The sequence below is a fragment of the Phascolarctos cinereus genome, unplaced genomic scaffold, assembly GCF_003287225.1.
Source record: "Phascolarctos cinereus isolate Bilbo 61053 unplaced genomic scaffold, phaCin_HiC Scaffold_9;HRSCAF=440, whole genome shotgun sequence".
NCBI lineage: Eukaryota > Metazoa > Chordata > Mammalia > Diprotodontia > Phascolarctidae > Phascolarctos > Phascolarctos cinereus.
In genome coordinates this window covers 111,304,373-111,324,695 of record NW_027556402.1, presented here as the reverse complement: position 1 = coordinate 111,324,695, position 20,323 = coordinate 111,304,373, and the positions used below count along the sequence as shown (strand labels likewise).

The 20,323-nt window shown below is 38.1% G+C and overlaps 1 protein-coding gene across 2 annotated transcripts; it reads left to right on the top strand.

The window, feature by feature from the left end:
• The first annotated feature begins 349 nt into the window (after positions 1 to 349).
• Positions 350 to 19,888, top strand: LSM6 (LSM6 homolog, U6 small nuclear RNA and mRNA degradation associated). Of its 2 annotated transcripts, none has more exons than XM_020978303.2 (4): positions 350 to 540; positions 11,642 to 11,745; positions 14,513 to 14,626; positions 19,333 to 19,888. In XM_020978303.2, the coding sequence occupies exons 2-4, from the start codon at positions 11,652 to 11,654 to the stop codon at positions 19,365 to 19,367; spliced, it is 243 nt and encodes an 80-aa protein (XP_020833962.1). In that variant the 5' UTR covers positions 350 to 540; positions 11,642 to 11,651; the 3' UTR covers positions 19,368 to 19,888. The 2 variants fall into 2 exon arrangements, with proteins under 2 accessions (XP_020833962.1, XP_020833963.1); XM_020978304.2 differs by lacking the exon at positions 350 to 540 and adding an exon at positions 1,138 to 1,388.
• The last annotated feature ends 435 nt before the right edge of the window (positions 19,889 to 20,323 follow it).

Below are 20,323 nucleotides of genomic sequence, written 5' to 3'. Positions count from 1 at the left end.
ACTTAGTAGATAAAACTGGAGATTGAATGCTGCCTTAACACCTTGGCCAAGTCACTTTAGACTCTCTGGACCACAGTTTATCATCCAAACCAGCTCTAAATCTGTGATGATCACACCCACACCACACACCCATCACTGGGGGTAGCCCTGTGCCACCTAGGTCCATTGATTTGGACTTCCTGTGTCTCTCAGGCACTAACACCTCCGCCCCCACCACTTTAAACCCGTCCCTCGCTGGTATTGACCACGCCCCTCGCTGACTCGGTCACGCCCCTCACGGGCCTTCACCCCGCCCCCGGCAGCTTAACGACAGTTACTGCAGCCGCACGGGGAGGAGGCAGGAGTCAAACTCTTCTGAAAGAGCTTAGGCACTTTTAGAGGGAAGCCTTTTTGTCCCTGCGGGCTGACCGTAGCCCAGGAGTGCCGCTATTGGTCCGGCGGAGGCGCGCGCACCGAGGCTGCTTCTGAGCGGGGGTGTGCGCGCTCTTGGCGGGAGGCGGAGGCGAGGCCGCGGCTGGCGTTGGCCCGAGGTGCTTAGAGGTGAGCGGCGGCGGGGCCGGGAGGATGCCGGGGATTGTCCCAGAGGCCTGAGAGACCCATGGGGGAGGGGGCGGCGGCGTCTTCCTGAGAGAGTCCCCCGGGGTGACCCGAGCATTTTTGGGGGCCGGGCTTTTCCCTCACGGGGCCTCCGGCTGGACTCTCCTGGGTTTTCCGAGGCGGTGCCGGCGGCTTCTTCCCCCCGAAGCCCAATACGACCTTCCCACCCCTCGCAGTCTGCGAAAAGCGACCCCCTGGGGCGAGCGAAGGCCTGGTCAGCCCCGGCACGCACCTAGCACGGCCATCGCGTGGGAAGGAACGACGCACCCGGGCTTCGGGGCAGGAACGAGCCGGGCCTCCAGCCTTAGACTGCCGGAGCCGGGGCCTGGCGGGACGGGCATACTGAGCCCCATGATCTCGTGTTCAGAGCCCAAAGGGGGCGTGGAGAGCGATCCTCTGGAGCTCCTCACCTGGGGCTCCTGAGCTCGTAAAAAAAAAAATAATTTTGCTGTTTCAGTATACTCGAAATCCTAGACGTCTTACTTTGTGACGTTACAGACATTGCCCCGAGAAGGGGCTTTACCCTTCAGAGGGGCCTAGGACCCCACAAAGTTAAGCCCCCCTGCTCTTGCCCATCTGCCTCCTTTTACGAAGCAGGAAACGCTGTGGGCACCTGAAGACCAGCTGTGCTCCTTCCCTTCCAGCAGGTTGTCCACTTGGGGCTAAGATCTCCAGCCACGGTCTCTTTAACCAGGTCCTCTTGGATAGACTGAGTTCACGCAGGAGAAGTTATGTTTGGAATGAGTCAGAAAACCCGGACTGCAGTCCTGTGAAGGACCCCCTTTCCTTTGGTGTGCTACATTTTTTTTTCTTTAATAAAATCAAGGGATTGGGTTAGAGTCAATTTAGCAAGTTTCACCCCACCCCTTAGAGAAGTATAGGAGATGGGTAACTGACCTTGGAGTTACTAAGAACTCGATTCCAAGTCTTGTTTCTTGATACATCCGGTCTTAGTGACTAAGGCAGGTCATTTAACTTTTCAGTGCCACCGGACAACGTTTCTTTAGAACAGTTTAAGCTGCAGAGTTGTGGGTTTTCTTTCCTAGAGTGAGTCATTTAATAACACCAAGGAGAAAGCAATTGTTAAGGGGCTACAGTGTGCAGAAGTAGTATATGGGGTATTGTGGAGGACCGGGGTTGGATTCGGGAAAACCAGACTTCAAATTCTGCCCCGAGCTATACTAGTCACCATAGGTGAGCCACTTTAAACTCGGTATCCCCAGCCTCCTTCGAAGACTAAAAGTTATAGATGAGTTGCACAGATGCGCGTTTGGAGACAGTTCTCCCTCTCCACCAATAAAATCACAGGTTAAGACTAGACCCAAAATACAAAAGTGCATAGCATAGTCAGAAGCCCTGGTGACCAATGAAGTTGCTGGCAGCTCCAAATTCTGTTTCCTTGATTTGATCCCACTTTATTAGGAAGAAAAGAGTGTAGGGTTGCTGGGTAGGGGATGTGGCAGATGAAGTTAAATCTGGGTTTTCTATTCTGGTCTAAGTTTGAAGGTGATTTTTTTGGGGGTCTTATTTGCTATTTAAAGGTATTTAGTTAAGTTTTTATTATGAATTTGTAGCAGTTTCCTATCAGGGTTAGGTTAGGTTTTTGGAGATGTTTTATGAAGATTGCACTTTGGGGATATTTTCCAAATTAGTGTTTTGTTGGCCATTGTTTGTCTGAACTTTTGTTTATAGAGCCATTAGGAATTTTAAAAGTTTGTTGTTGGAGAAATGAAGTTTATTTCCCCCTCTTGATGGAGTTGGGGAGGACCAGGGGAGCAAATGTTGTGTTTATGGACAGTCATTTTGCCTTTAGGTTTTGACAGTGTTTCTTAGTTACAAGGGAGAGTTTATGGGGACAAGAGGGAGAATGGGAATAAAAATAACTAGTACTATGTCATAATTTAAGGTTTGTGAAGCACTTTGCCTAAAATTGGAAAATGACTAGTATTAACAACAAAATGCATTAATAAAATTCTAAATGCTATTGGAAATAAGTATATTATACCTGTAATATATTTGTTGTATTGTATACTGTTGTTATTTTGACTCCAGATCCAGCCCTCTTTCCACTGTATTTAGTCATCCAAAGGACCTTAAATACTGAACAGTTTAATAAAACAAATTGTATTGGCTTGAACTAAAAATCAAGAGAGACTGATTTGATATGGAATCCCTTTCAGTCTTTTGATATGGAATCCTTAGGTAGGACCATTTGAAAAAAACAACAGCACTTTAAGAAGTTTCCTTGTTTGCTGTCAAGGTTACTCTTCCAGTAGCAAGCTTTAAACTTAACAAACAAACAAACAAACAAGGCTTCTCTCTACTTTTCTCTTGTCATTATTCAATATTTGTTAAATATTCCCTTGTCTGGAACTAGTACTTGAGGAAGATTACAAGACTTGGATTTTGTTAGTAGCTTTTAGAAGTGCATTGCTCAAACCTACATCGCATTTGATTGGAGGAAAAGGAATAGTAGAGTTCAGACCTAACCTTAACTAGTCAAACATTATAAGATATAATAATATTTTTGATGATTATCATAGAGGCTACATGATATGGTAGTATAGTTGATAAAGAGCCAGCCTCAGAGTCAGGAAAACTTGAGTCCCAGTTTTGATGTAACTCTGGCCAAATCACCTAATTTCTCAGTGCCCTAGGTTATTCTCTGAGACAGTAAGTTATAAAACATCTGCATTGGTAGAGAGGAACTTTCTCACAGGGAGTTCCCTATATCAAAGAAATTACAAGGTATGTAAACAGCATCTTACTTATTAGGTAAGTCACCTTATAGGCCTTATTGTTGCTGCAGAGTTTTTTGTTTTTTGTTGTTTTTCTTTTTTTAGACCAGATCTGTGATTTCATTGATGAAGGGAACCCAGAGTAAAGAGACTGCCTCTACATTGCAGAGCTGGCTTGCTCTCTAATTTTTTTGTCATAGTTGCCTTGGGGCACATAAAGGTTAAGTGATTTGTCCAGGGTTACACAGCAGATGCAGAGGGTTGACAATGATCCCCTATCTCCATGACTGAAGCCAGCACTCTGTGCACTTACTCCATCATCCTGCCTCTCTTCAAGTATTATTATTTTCGTTTTACAGCTAAGGAGACTGAGGCTAAAAGTGATTACATCACTTGCTCATGATCACAGTGCTATTAAGTATCAGAGGTAGAATTCAAGCCCATCTTTTTTTGTCTTCTTAATTTAGCGCTCTATAGGTGTTACACAAAGCTGTAAGGGACGTTGGAGAACATCTGTTTCAGGGCCCTAATTTCTTCTCCCCTCACCCCCAATTCATTCATTCATTTATTTTTAGTTTTCAACATTCACTTCCATAAGATTTTGAGTTCTAAATTTTCTCCCTTCCCCAAGAAGGCATGCAATCTGGCATAGGCTATACATATACATACATATTAAACATACATTAGTCCTGTTGTAAAGAAGAATTGGAATCGATAGGAGAAACCATGAGAAAGAAGAAACAAAAAAAAAGAGCCAATAGTATGCTTCGATCTGCATTCAGACTCCATGGTTCTTTTTCTGGATGTGGATAGCATTTTCTGTCATGAGGCTTTTGGAGTTGTCTTAGATCCATTGCTGAGAAGAGCTAAGCCTACCAAAGTTAGTCATAGCACAGCGTGGCTGTTAACATATACAATGTTCTCCTGGGTTTGCTCACTTCACTTAGCATCGGTTCATGTGAGTCTTTCCAGGTTTTTCTAACGGTTGCCTGCTCATCATTTCTTATGGAACAATAGTATTCCATTACATTCATATACCACAACTTGTTCAACAGTTCCTCAATTGATGGGCATCCCCTCAATTTCCAATTCTTGGACACCACGAAAAGAGCTGCTATAAATATTTTTGTACAAGTGGTTTCCTTTCCCCATTTTTATGATCTCTTTGGGATACAGACCTAGAAGTGCTGTTGCTGGGTCAAAGAATACGCACATTTTTATAGCCCTTTGGGGATAGTTCCAAATTGTTCTCCAGAATGGTTGGATCAGTTCACAACTCTACCAGCAATGCATTAGTATAACAATTTTCTCACATCTTCTCCAACATTTATCATTTTCCTGTTTTGTCATGTTAGCCAATCTGATGGGTGTGATGTGGTACCTCAGAGTTGTCTAAATTTGCATTTCTCTAATCAATAGTGATTTAGAGAGTTTTTTTAATATGACTATAGATAGCTTTATTTTCTTCCTCTGAAAACTGCCTGTTCATATCCTTTGACCATTTATGAATTAGAGAATGACTTGTATTATAAATTTGACTCAGTTCTCTATGTATTTTAGAAATGAGACCTTTATCAAAGACACTGATTGTAAAAATTGTTTCCTAACTTTCTGCTTCCCTTCTAATCTTGGTTGCATGGGCTTTGTTCTTGCAAAAACTTTTCAATTTAATGTAATCAAAATTATCCATTTTGTATTTCATAATGTTTTCTTTCTCTTGTTTGGTCATTAATTCTTCCATTCTCAGTAAATCTGACAGGTATACTGTTCCTTGCTCTCCTAATTTGCTTATAGTATCATCCTTTATATCTAAATTGTGTATCCATTTTGACTCTGTCTTGGCATACTTTGTAAGGTGTTCATCTATGCCTAGTTTCTACCATATTGTTTTCCAGTTTTCCCAGCAGTTTTTGTTAAATAGTGAGTTCTTAACCCAGAAGCTGGAGTCTTTAGGTTTATCAAACAGTGAATTACTATAGGCATTGACTACTTTGTCTTCTGTACCTGACCTATTCCACTGATCCACCACTCTGTTTCTTAACCAGTACCAAGTAGTTTTGATGATTGCAGCTTTATAATACAATTTAAGATCTGGGGCAGCTAGTCTAATTTCACACATAAAGGCATCAAGGCATAGTAGATGAAGAATTGTTCTCTTAAGACAGAAAGCCTTGAGTTCTCAAATGGTAGGTCATTTAACCTCTCGGTGCTCCCAAACAAAAAAGAACTGTATTACCCAACTGTCCAGTACCAGTTGGGTATCCAGTGGGGCAGCTCCTACTACTCACAGGGTTGTTGTTTGTTCTTCATTCTCGAAGAGGACCATGACATTGTGGAGGTGGTGCCATGACGTGCAAGTAAATTGGATTTAAGTGAGTGAGGACTGTGCAAAGTCACCAGTCTCACTTTCTCCCCTGGAGCCATCTGGATCCAGTGGCCAGATACGCATCAGGACTACTGATGAGCAGTACAGCTCTTTTCTATCTTTCTTTCTCTTGCTCTCTTAAATTCTGTTTTTTCTCCTTTCCTTTCCCTTTTCCTTTCCTTCCTTCTTTCCTCCCTCCCTTCTGAAACTTCATCGCAACATTTCTTGGGGTTTACAAGCTAGATTTCTTTCTTTAGGGTGGTGCCTTAAACCCAAATCACTCTGGCTCTCATTCATTGGCCAACAGTAGGTCCTAGACCAAACCTCACTTGGTCATTGTTTGAGCCCTGATTGATTCCAGTGAATTTAACTAGGAATTGTTTTGGTTTTGGCCAGAAACTCTGAGGGTCTTCCCTTCCCAGTTAGATTTTTTTTTTTCAGGACTAGGTTAAAGAGGCCATTCTTTGCCTCATTTTTTTTTTATCTAGCCTTAATTCTGGATGGGCATTGTCTCAGTCAAACTGAGACCTGCTAAAGACCAAGGTCTTCTCCTGCTTCTGGGGCTATCTCCAGTCATCCTGATGTGTATCTGGCCACTAGACCAGATGGCTTCAGAGGAGAAAGTGAGGCTAATGACTTTGCACAGCCCTCACTCACTTGAATCCAACTTATTTGCATGACATGGCATCATCTCCATGATGTCATGGTCTTCTTCAAGAACAAGGACAAACAACAACAAGCTTCCAAACAGCTTTCTAAAATCACAAATTGCAGAGAATGTGCTGATCTGCATATGTAAATACAAATCTGGTTAAGAAGAAAATCTTTGGAGGAAACTGAATCCCAGCAGTATTCAATGGCAGAACCTGAATTCAGAACCCCTTAGGTCCTCTAATTCCAAATTCACTTTCTACTACATCCAAGTGACATAATGTATATAAAGAAATCTGCAAACTTTAAAGTGCTACCTAAGCATTAGTTATTACTGTTATTTTATTATACTTCAGGACTTTTCAGCTACCTACAGTTTAAGTTTAAAGGTAGTAAGGGGAACAGAGAAAGTACTCTTGGCTACTTTACACTTGATCAGAAAAGAGAGACCAGAGCTAAAGTCATCAAAAGAACTCTGGAGATCTCTTCCTCAATTCTTGATGCTACCTTTAAACACCATCTCTGTCAACCACTATATACTTTGGATTGCACTTAATATTTTCCCTGCAGCTTGCTGGTGTTGAAAATGTGTTTGACCTAGAACTATATGAATTGTTCCAAGTGAAAATTTACAGATTAAATACCTCCCAGGAAAGAGAATGGTCACTTCCTGCTTGAGTCTTCCCCTAAGGATATTGCTCAAAGTAACAAGTGGTTTTTTTTTCTTTTTTGGCCACTGTATCTCAATACTAGCTGTTTTCCTAATTTACAATTCTCTCGCATCTCAGTCATTTCTCAGCATTTTTCAACCACCCCTCCCACTGACTGTTTCAAATTGTGCTTCCTAAATATTTAGAAATGGGCTTTTGGTATCCTACAAATAAACCTGTTTTCTTGCCTGCCCCTTCATTTTCTTTTTAAAAATCTCTGCAGGGCACTGGTGCAGTGCAGTGCAGTTTGGTGAATGATGTGGTGCTGGATATCATGCCAGCCTAAATGAAATGTGCTGACTTTAATTAAATAAAGCAGTTCATTTTAAACACTGGGGGGGGAGGGGAGATGATGGTCATCATGCCTATTATCTAGAGGGAGAAGTTCATAGGAATGAACTCTGGACATAATGACTATTATAGTGCTTTGACATAGTAGGAACTTGCTAAAGTTTTCACAGTTGTTGAAAAGAATCATAAGATTTAGATCTAGTACAATCATCTAGTATGACCCCTTTATTTTACAGATAGGGAAACTGAGGCGCAAGGGGTTATATATCTTGATTAGAATCACAAAGGTACACAGGCTTACTCTACCCTTTTCTAATGGTCGTATAGAATAGATAAGGCTGCTCATACATAAGCAGAGTTGCCAATTTTAATCCTTCCAGTAAGACCTCCAGGTCTTATCATCTGCTCTGCCGTTGTATCCTTAGATCTACTGGGCTTTGTCTTCCCTGCTGCTAATGCTGTCCAGACCTATAGGAACTGCTGTCTGACTTATTGTGTCCTAAGGACATGGGTTCTGCCATCCTATATCTGAACCCTTAGAACTTTTAGGCCTATCCTACCCTGGACTGAAATCTCATGTGTGAACTCCTTGAGAGAAGGTACTGTCTTACCTTTCTCTTTGTATCTCCAGAGCTTAGCACATCACTAGTGCTTAGTAAATCTTTTTTGGTTATTCACTCTAGTGTGAGAGGGTTGTTCTGTGTGAGCTCTGAGATCCTTTCCATCTCTAAATTTGTGAATATATAAGTGCAGAACTGAGATTTCAACCCAAATCATCTTATTTTCTTTTTGTTTTTTTTCCAAATCATCTTATTCCAGATCCAGTGCTTTATGCATTACACAAGTTTTAAGGTAAATGTGCAGAAAATTCCTGATCCTCTTGTGGCTACTTCATTCAAGAATTTTGTCATCTTCATAAGCTAATATCAAAAGAGCTATGCCTTCAGCTTTATTCAGTTTAGAAGATAATTTAAAATAACTTAAATCTTCCAATGGAAAAAAATTATAGTGTCATTTAAAAATTTACCTGTATAAAATGATCATTGGCAAACTAGTAAATAATAGTAATGACTTAAACAGATAATAGAGATCAATGTAAAAATATATAGGTCTACTTAAAATGAAAGATCAATGTATTTGAGGATACCAGCCTAAGAATTTTTTTTAACTATACACTTCATTAATATTTGCCTTTTACATGTCTAGTATGCTGAATACTTATAAGTGATAAAAGAGACTTTATTATTGTCCCTACCTTCATGGAGCTTATATAGATTTTTGGAGGGATACCAGACTCACACACAAGAAAAAATTGAGAGCAATGCAAGACACTATACAATGAAATGCAAAGTTGAACATAATAAAATTCCAAACTGATTATTGGCTGGAGTTACAAGGGAAGGCATGGTGGAGAAGAAAGTAGTACTTGAGAAATAATCAGTAGGCTTTTATTGAGCATCTACTGTGTTCCAGGCAGCACTCAAGACACTGGGGACAAAAGACAGAAAAAGGTCTCTGCCTTTATGAAGCTTACATTCTATAGTGGGAGACAATATAAATACATATAGGCTTATACAGTTACATATATGTATATGGATGTATAAGATTAGCTTATTGTGGGCACAAGAAGGGGAGGCAGCTGTTGTTGAATTATTATTCATGGTACTTATTGCTGGAACCTTTTCTAACTCTATCAGTCTGTCATTGTCTCCAGAAATTCATCTTCCTATAGATCAAATTAGCTTTGAAACTCAAATCTCCTTGATTCCCAGGTGGACATCAGGAAGTTCCTTCTAGGTCCTCTCTGTAAAGAGGGGAGCCTAGGGCAAACACCTCATCATTTCCCACCTGGCTGCAGGACTTCATTATACCCATAGGCTGGGTACCCTCCCTCTTTTTAGTTTCGTTTTGTGTGTTACCTTTCCCCTTTAGACTGTGAACTCCTTGAAAGCAGAGATTGTCTTTTGCCTTTCTTTGTATTTACAGAGTTTAGCACAATGTTTGGCTCATAGCAGGTGCTCAATAAATGTTTATCGACTATGTTAGCAGTTGACTGAGTGATAGATAAATTCAAGCTTTCTCACGTTGCTGCTAACTTGAAACATCTGTTAAGGTTCTTAATAATATTATACATCTAATTCATTCATGTATTTTAGTGTCGTCAAAGTGTGCAAAGAGTGTCATCTCTTTTATATTTAGAGAAACTGAGGCATAGTGAGGTTTATTACTTCTTGACTTTTTCGTTTTTGGTATAATCTCAGAATTTAAAGGCAGACTTTCTGAAGTGGTAACCTTTATCACTCTCTTTTAGAGAAAGTGTCTAGCTTGTTGCTATGAAACATCATTTATCCTGGGCTTAAATAAAGCAGTTTGTCCATAAATAGGTTGGGTTTTTTTCCCCCCTCTTTAAAAGTGAATGCACACACACAAAACCACCTTCACTGGTCCTAAATTTACTGTTACAATTTTTGTTTTTTAGTTTCTTCTCTGTACTTAGTACAACTTCAGTATAATTTTCATACAGTGTGAACCCAATAGGTATTGTTTCCAGTTATTCTTGTAACATGCTTTGAATTATCAATTGATACTGCTTTCATGTTACCAGAACTAGACAGTTTAGTAGAAAATGGAATTGGTTAAATTGTTTGTGAAATATGGACAAAATATTTAATTTGACATTTCATTTTTCTTTACGGGTCCCCTTCTCCCTTTTGTTTTTTCAGTGTCTTGTTAACAGAATGTAAAATTGAAGAATGGCTTTTTTTCCCCTCTTATGAAATCAGGCTGGTTTGTAGGTCTCCCTCTGAGCTGGAGGAGGAAATGGCAAACCTTCAATATTTTGCCAAGAAAACCCCAAATGGGGTCACAAAGAGCGGACATGTCTGAAACAACTGAACAACAAACTCTTACATAAATTTAATTTACTGAGATGATTGCCATGCTTCTTGAGATGATTGCCATTCTTATTAATCTACTCTTGCCATGTATAAAAGCTGTAATTTTAATATATTACAAACCTTTGAAAAACAGGACTGGATTTTATTTATTTTTGTAGTCCACAGTGTCTTACATATGATAGGTTCTCAATAAGTATTTTAATGAAAAAAAACCTAGCATTTATCAAATGCCTACTATGGGGTAAGTTCTGAGGATACAAATGGAAAAGTTAAGACTGTCTCTCAAAGAACTTATGTTCTAATAAGGAATACAACACATCTAAGAGAATGGGGACTAGGGAAGGGAATTCTGGGCTTGACAGCCAGAGACTGTGACTGGAGCCATCAACAACCACATGTTAGGCCAATACTAGAAAGATCTAGTATCAATGGCAACACTATATTGATTAGGGAAAGAGTTTACTGGCATAGCTTTTGCCCTGAGCACTATCCTGGTTAGGCCCCATTTCCAGGTAGATTACTGGATGGGATATGAAGCATGGTCTTGGACCAGCTAAATATAGTGAATTTGATGAGTTTTCACTCATCCACATCAGTATAACTTAGTCCCTGGGAGAGTGCCAAAACTGAGTGGATTAACTTTGCCCAGGGAGGTGGGGAGAAATAGGACAGGGACAAGATAGATGTCATTGTAGATTGAAAAAAAAATTTACAGCTTGTTCAAGTAGTAAAATCCCCTGTTCCTCACTTTATCAAATCTCCAGATAACTGCCCTAAAACTAAGCAAAGCCCAAATTATTAAAAGGATAATGTTGCATGTTAGGCCTCTGCTATTTTGTAAAAAAGAATTTATCAGTGAGTAATTTTAAAAATGCCTCCATTTCATTCTTTTTCAAATTTTAAAAACTGTTGAAAGCATTTTTGAGGGGAGAAATTTTTTTTAAATTATATGCCACCTTGCAATTTAGAAATTAGGTGGATGCTGAATTTGACCAAAACAAAAGAAATTAATTTCAAAATCAGGTTTCATTTGATTTGCTTTTCAAACCTTTCTATTGTAAAACAAGGTGAGTTAAAGAAAAATGGTGAACCGTATTTTACTTGATGATTTAATATGATGGTTTTGCATCTAGTGGTGTTTTCCTGTCCCTCTCCCTTTTTTTTTAAAAATAAATAGCTACCAATTTTTAACTAATGTTTTAATGTAGAAACCAAAATCTTTGAATACATTGGGGACTTTTCAATTTCTTGCAGTTTTCAGTTTATATTCTGAAATTTTATTTTTATGTAGTTCTTTGGCAGTTTATTTCCTGTAAGCAATTTATCCATGTTTGTTTTCTTTCTTTGGTGGATAATTAACTCTTATCTTTTTCTTTTTTGTTCTCTAAACAGGATTGCTACAATGAGTCTACGGAAGCAAACTCCCAGTGATTTCCTAAAGCAGATCATAGGAAGACCAGTTGTAGTCAAGTTAAATTCTGGAGTTGATTACCGAGGTAATGGTTTCTTGCCTACCCACTTTATGTATCTTTATAACTAAATAGTGTAGATTCACTTTTTTGGAGGTTTTTTCGAACTTCCAATAGGTGGACAAAAGCTGTTGGTTATTAACAGATTGTATTGCTACCTGTTCTGCTTTAGCCAGGGGAGATTTGGTACCATAATGGCAACATTTTATATACTTTTGTCTTGGGCTGTATTAGACTCAAGCTTTCTTTTCCTGAGCTCTTTGAATATCAGTACCTTTAGTGATACCCAGGACAGAGTGAGGAACAACTCTGGAGTTAAGAACTTTGGGTATTAAGATGATGTCCTGGGATTGTCACAAAGCGTTTGACCTTCAGTATTTCTGTTTTGAAATCAGTGGACCAAACAAAAGATGATGTGACCCTAAAGCAATCTTTGTTCTTAAGAGATGAACATTAGAATTCTGTAGTTCAGAACCTTAGTCCCCAAAGACTTTTTTTTAAACCTTGAAGAAATGGAGTGAACACTGAACTCAGAATCAGAAGATCTAAGTTCAGGTACTGATTGTTACACTTCAGAACTATAGCCAAGTTTTGTCACTTAACCCCTATAGGCTTCAGTTAGTTTGCCATCGTAATAAAGATTAAAAATACTTGCACATACTGTTGATATGAAGAAAAAACACTTTTGTTAATTCTCATTTGTTGAAATTAAATATGTTCAGATTTGGGGGATCACTTTCATTACTAAATGAATCAGTTTAGCCATTAATTCTTCCAAAATTGCTAGATCTGCTGTTGGGGTGGGGGTAGGAGAGTTCTTTTATATTGACAGTAGTTGCCTTCTCAGACAAAATGAAGACATTTTGATGTATAGGAAATGTATACATTATAGATAATTCAGACTGGCAATTCCGTCTTTATTCCATATTAAGGTTTTGTTGACTTTGAGGGGGCCTAAATATTCTGGTTAACTGGCTTAGTTTTTTATTTAGCATATTTAGACACTGCCTTCGTGACTTAAAATGAATAACATAGTTCAAGACTAATTGAATTTTATAGTAGAATTAATGGACTTATACTGTGTAGAAAGGCAATATGAAATATCCATGCATTTCTTCTTAGCCATAAACTTTCAATGAGCCCAGAGAAAGTAATAGGCTTTCTGGGACTTGAATATATGAGCTAATTGATTAGTGAGGGGACAGAGTGTTCTGTATGTTCTGACAGTGCTGAGCATACTTTGGATGTGCAGGAAATAGATCATTAAAAGTAGTTTTTGTCTTTGCATAATGCTATTGCCAAATATTATTGCACTATTAGAAAATATTATTGCAAACACTATTCTTTTTTTGTGTGGTTATTTAAAATGCTCTTGGTATAACAATCTGTTTATGTATCTGTTTTTAAGAGGGATGGGAAGAGGTTCTGATTTCAGCCTTCTCCACATCTAGTTTAACTGATTTTTTTCATCTAGATAGATTTACTAGCTGTTGCTATGGGGAAAATATCTTTTAATCAGAAGATGAAAATTTTAACTGTAAAACACTTTTCAAAGAAATTTGCATAACTGGAGGTGGAAACCATTAAAAGCATGTAAACTATGTCTCAGAAAAAAGGTCCATTCATATCTGTAAAGAAGTTAAACACTCTAAAAACAGGTCTTTCCTACTTATTTTATTTAACAGTATGTAATTTTAATGTTATTAATTATGTGAAGCCTTTTTTTTTAAACTTTCCAAAAACAAGATTCTGATATTCTTTAGCCTCTTCTCATTCCTCAGTCACAATTTTGAAAAGGATTCTTTTTCTTGTTGTTTGAGGTATAATTGGGGCACAGGCAGAGAATGAGGAGCATATTTGCTTTAAAAGAATTTATTGACTATTGATCCATTTTCCTTTACTTAAGAGAATTGAATTCTTCAGTTCTTGTTTTACTCTGCAGATTTTCTTGGAAAGTATCACTTTAATTTAGAGACTTTGAATTAGAAGCATACAAAATTCTATCCTGAAATGACAAACTTAAAGTAAGAAGTTGGCATGTAAAAGTTGTGCAAAATTTATGTCACCTCAGTATGATTAAAAGAATATACTAGAGTGGTTTCCTGGAAAGCTACTTTGGAATGCATTTCTACTTTTCTATAATAGCTTTGATTTGAAAATATATTGTAACTGTAACAAAACAAAATGGGATGTGTCACAGTGCAATATGTTGTTGTGTATTCTCAAGCTGCTCCTAACTGTGAGTCACCACTTTGAGATGTTCTTTCAGTAGCACCTGCTGTCTCCTGTTCTATTATTTCAACAGACTGAGGAGACTTCCACTTAACACTGGTGATAAGTTCATCTGCTGCTGTAGACATTGTGAAAGGCTGAAATAAATTAGCCAGGTCAGGCTTTTTGATTGAGTGTTTAATGTGAAAGACAGTGCCATTGGAATGGAGCTGTATGAGAGAATGGCCATTTACTGCTGTGTAATTGTAGCAGCTTTTCACATTTTTAGCTTTCAAAATAGGAAAGGTGCAGTGATTAAAAATATTCTGAGGCTTTTAAAAAGATGAAGAGTCATTGTTTTACCTGGTGGTTATGAATGCATACACACTTCCATGTTGTGTTCTCTTCAGATTTTATTTATATTGGCATACAGAAAGGAATTTCAAAATTTTGCTTTATCTCTTACTGTTTGAATCTATATTAAGTCTGCAGTATCCAGTGGAACAAAAGAGGGTTGTCATGTATATGATTTTCAAGTGTGATTTACTTTGTATATCGTCTATTTATTGTAATGTGTCTGTAGGTGTCCTGGCTTGCCTGGATGGCTACATGAATATAGCTCTGGAACAAACAGAAGAATATGTCAACGGACAACTAAAGAATAAGTATGGGGATGCATTTATTCGAGGAAACAATGGTAATGTTCTTTTTAATAACTACAGCTGTGCTTCTGAAATGATTTTTTCATAATTGCAATCAATGTTTCTGTATGTTTTAAATCAAAGTGCAGTTTCTGTTTTCGTGTCTGTTTATAGTGAGGCATGGCAGTGAGATGTTTAATTAAGTTTGTGCTTTCATGGGTACTTTTAATTTAGAGCTAACTGAGCCTAGACTTTACCTTATAGAGTAGGGGTTTCCAGCCTGGGTTACGCAGAAGTTTTCAAGGGATATGGAGATATTTGATAAGTATATTATCTTATTTAAATTATCTCTTTTATTTTTACATGCATATGTATAATAAACTCTAAAAAACATTTCTTTCACATTGTATAGGGGACTTGGGAAGGTTGTGCTGAAAACCAAGGGATATGAGGGCTAAAAAAAGGTTGGGAACTTTTCTGTGATATGGAGCCCCTTTGTCTTATAGATATGAAAACTGAATCCAAAGAGATCACACAGAAAGTTAAAACCTAAATCTTTATACTGTCAGTTTCTGCTATATGACGACTTATCTCTCAAACTTTAAATGACTTGAGAAAATTATGTTTTGAAGCTGAGTGTCCTTGATTCATCATTGACTTGAGTAGTATTGGCAGTTAGTTTGTCTTAAACTGTTCTCTGTGGGACACATCAGATACTTTTTGAGTTGTGCTTTTAAGAATGCATAGATTACATATTAAGACATAATGTGTCAGTGGGATATAACCATAACTTAATAATGACATTCATAGCATTATATTAGTTAAAAGAATACTCGGTCACAGTTTGAAGTTTAAAACCTTATATAAAGTTGGCATCTAAATTAATGGTAGCTATTTCTTATATAAAGAGGCAGTGTGGCATATTGGATAAAGAGTTTGCCTTAGAGTCAGAAAGACCTGGTTCGAGTCCTGTTCCTGACATAGACCGACCGTGTGGTCCTGGCCAAGTCACTTTCCTTCTCACACATGGATTAAGCTACTCTTTAAGATTAAAAGATTGCAGAGAAGGTACTGACCTGCATTAATAGAGGGAATTTCCTCATCTGGGAGTTTCCTATACCAATGAAATCACAGGTCAAGTACCTATTCTCTATCCAGTTTTTTTTATGTATGCCACATCAATAAGAACTTGAGTTCTGATTTTTTTTTCAAATACTAATTTGATGCTCTTTGGTCTCGCACAACTTGTTTATTTAATCCATTGATTCACAAGCCTTCTTGCTGTGATGTTCCACCCAAGCCGAGTTTTGAAGTACATACTTCATTCCTTTAGTACCATGTTTCTTTGTGTCAGAGCTTTTGTCTTTTTCTTACTTTGAAAGTACCACAGACAGTTATTTCTGTATATCTTGTCTTCTCATTTTGATCCCAAATTCAGAATTCCAAATTTTTGCATTTTATTTTTAAAAATTATTTTATAACATTTCGTGTCCCACAAGATAAAGAATTCTTCATTTATTCTCATGTCTTCATCTATAGAAGAACATTTATCATACCAAAAGTTCTTCTTTGATGCCTCATTCTGACACAGAGCTCACTCTAGGCTATGCTATGCTGAGTATAAGCTCTGACAGATCGTACAAACTGTAGTGAATACAGACCTGGCAGTGGAGCAGGTTGGCTAAATGTGGAAAAGGTTCATCATTGGCCACCCTGTCTTGTGAACCTGTTGGCCGCAACAAGGGACTTTGGGAGTAGCTCCAGTCTTGCATCCCTCAAGAGAAATCCCATCAATGAAATCACAGAATTTCTGAAATATTGAATGGCATTTTTTGATGACCTGCCTCCAAAGAACAGTGCTAGTGTTATAATCAACTCTTAATTATTTCAGTGTCCCTAGGAAGACTTCTTCATTTACTATCTGAGTCTTGACGTTTTTTTCTCCATCCCTAGCCAGTCACCTTTTCCTGCCCCACAACTATCTGTGAGGCCTCTCTTTGTCTCTAACTTTGAGGTGTGATTCCCTTGCCTCTTAAAGGAATCTGTGGCTGCCTCTTCCCACTTACCAGCCTTTTGTGGCCAGCTTGCCTTGTCTGCTGACTGCGAGTTCTTTGTCAGAAGAGCAAAAGATCCATACTCTGCTCAAGGGGAGAGAGAGGCATACAGTTTTCTGCACATTTACTTCTGGCACAGGAAATGCCTTCAAAGATACCTATTTTGAACAACTCAGAATTTTTAAACTTTTGTGGTTCCTTGATCCAAATATTTAGAGCAGATTATTTAATGACTAGTGGTTTTAATCTTTGAGTTATAGTCAGGGGGTATTAGTGCTTTTGAAAATTAAGGACTCTACTAATACCAGCTGTTTTGTGAGTGATCTTCTTTCTCCTTCTATCAACTCCCTTTGAGGATAGGTGTATTCTCTGCTGAATTTGCTTATGACCTTTCCTATAACCTTCTTAATGGCAATCATATTAAAATTCTTACTAATTCATAACCCAGATGCTTTGGAACACCTTTTCTTAGGTCTTGGAGAAGAGCCAAAGTTCACTTGGTTAATCTATATGACATTTTTACCTCAGAATTTCATAACGACCATTGTCAACAATAAACTTGACATCGCTAAGCTATGCTTCAAATAACAAGGGATGTTTCTTGAATCTGTGACCAGATCTATATGACCACCAGATTTACATGACCACCAAATTTTGGCTGATACTCACAAGCCAAGTCTTTTGGGGAGGACAGATTGAGCAGTTGGATAGACATATTTAAGAAACAACCATTGTATATATCATTCACTATTGATTTCATAGCTTTTAACCTGGTTTTAGTGGAGAGTATCCTCATAAAATGGCTTTGGACTAAGAGCTCTTAACCATCTCTGTGTCATGGACCCCTTTGTAAGTCTGGAAAAGCCTATGGACCCCTTCTCAGAATGATATTTTTGAATGCACAAAACAAAATACACAGAATTATAAAGGAAACTAAAGGTTTGTGGAAATAAAGGTGTTAATTTTTTTCTCATCCAAGTTCACAGACACCTTGTCCATGGATCCCACCCAGGTTAAGAATTGTAGATGATCTCTAAGGGCCCTTTCAATAGCCTATCAGCTATGCCCCCCACAGCCATGAGGGGGAGAAATCATTGTAGAGAGGGGGTCCACTTTCCTCTTAACTGCCACCAACATCTGCCTGTCAGAAAGGAGCCTTAGCAGCACCCCTCATACCACTGGTCCTCCTTCCAGCCCAACCCTTAGGGTCCAGCCGTTCCCACCATCTGCCACTCATGGAGACAACAAACCTACCTGACTGAAGCAGTGAGGCCCTCTGAGAGAGAGATGGGATGCAATTTGTGCCAGACAAGTCACCCCATCACTACCACCTTGATTTACCATCTTCCTTGAGACCCTGATGGATGTAATCAAGGACATTGAACTCAAGAACCTTGGCAATAGCAGTTCTTCTCAAACCACTAGACCTACTTCCAGCTCCACCCTGCCAGCTATTATTGAAGGGAGAAATAAGGGAAGGGGCACTTTTCTCATAATCACCCTGGGCAGCAACTTCTGACCAGTTACCACCAATAGGCACAAGAGCCCTGAGAGTAGACGCACCCCCAAGCACCTAGCTTCACAGCCATCATCTGGGGAAGGGGCCAGACATTACCATCAGTTACCAGTGAGCTGCCACACATGGGTCAAGCAAGCCCACCTGGTTGAAACAGCAGACAGGGCACCTTGAGGGAGAGACAAGAAGCAGTATGTGGTAGGCAAGTCAAATCACCATCTACTCTTGGTCCCTAATAGAGATCCAGGACCTTGAACTCAAGAGCAACCCAGAAAAGAAAGTTCTTGTTAGTAAAATCCTTGGCACTTTTGGATGGTCTAGCATCAGAAGCTGATATGATTTTATCAGTGAAATGACATGAAAATAATAACATTAATAGTAGCATTTTTTATTGTACCTACTATGTGCCAAGCACTAATGTTAAGTGCTTTAAAATATTATCTCATTTAATCTTTGCAACAGTCTTGGGAAATAGATGCTACTACTATCCCTGTTTTACAGTTGAGAAAATTGAGGCAAACAGAAGTTAAGTGACTTGCCCAGGGTCACACATCTAATAATAAAAATGAGGCTTTAACATCTGTTTTGCTGCTGTACCCTAAGAACCATAAAACCTTTCCATTTGACTTAGAGTTGAAATTTTTATTCTTTCCCTATTTGCTTGTGAGATCTTTGAGAGCAGGGATTGTCTTCTATTCGTATCCCTATTTCGGATAGTAAGGACTTAATAGAGGTTTTATTCATTCATTTATTTTTCCCCATCAGTTGGGTGCTGAATGGCAATAATCTTAAGGATTCAGAAAACTTTCGCTTTTTTGGGAGCATGAACATAATACTTTGTATTTTTGTAAAATTTATATCCCCAGTATGTTAACCTGAATTAGCTTATTTTATCACTGTGAGGTGTGATAGCTTTTGGCATCACTGTGAGGTGAGTCTTAATATTATATAAATGTCACAGTGAGTAAAGATCCAGAGCCAAAATCAGGATGTGCTACTCTGGACTTCAGGCTCAAGTCTAGAGTTATTCATGAAGTAATATGTCCTAAAATTCATTTTATGTTGTGAATTGAGTGTTCTTTTGAAATTCATTTTTTAAAATTAGGAAATCAAAATATATTTTCTATAAAACTTGCTATTGTAATTGTTTTCAAGAACATCCCTTTTAATCAATTTCTATTTTCTTTTTCAGTGTTATATATAAGTACACAGAAGAGAAGAATGTGAAGATACCAGGAAAGGAATAATTTTTGTATTTTCATATATTTTTTAAAAAATTTAAAAAAATTTTTGTTCCTATTTTTGTTATGTAAATTTTCCTGTTTTCGTTATAGTTTATGTACTGACTTGAGGGGAGGAAGTAGAGCTATTTTAAACATACATAAACTAATGATTTCAGTTGTATATAGTTATTTCACCTTTTAAGTTTTGGTAACTTTCTTATAACTGTGTCAGTGATAATGAATTAAAAAAAAACTAAAAGGTAACAGGTTGTTACCTGCTGCTGAAAAAAAAAATTTTCTCCCAATTTAAAATTTCAAGTAATGAAGTCTACTCTGAAGAAGGTTTTTTTATTTCTCATACCCTTGACTGAAAGTAAAACAGTTGGATGGGATGATCTTTCCAATCAGGCAATTTCAAAAAGTGTTACCACTTGTTTTATTGCTTCTCTTCTCTGCCAAGCTACAAGTCACACAAATATATTAATAGAAATGCCCTATTAAAAGATGTCCAACTTGGGTCTGAAACTTTTTTAAATGTCTGTAAATTTTAAAATGTAGGTGCTAAACAAATCGCCTGGAAGTAGGGATTGGGGGAGGGAGGAGAAAGTGAGAGAAGGGTGGAGGTAGGCCAGAATTAAGTAGTTTGAATCAAATGTAATGGTAGCATTTCCATAAAAAGAATGTGAAGGAAAAGAACTGAGTATGAAAAGTAGTATGCATAGTAACTCTGGGCCAATTAAGTGAAAAAAATTTTCATTTGGTAAGTCTGTCAGCAGTTATCCTGGTATCTATCCACTCCCTTCTTCCCTGAGACTATTCTAGGTAGATTTTTTAGATATCCTCGTTTCTTTTCCTCAAGCAAAAATGACATCAGTATAATCTGTTTTTACAAACACAGTAGGGGACAGGGCATCCCTGTATATTTCTACAATAATACTTTTGATTAAAGCAAAGCCTAGT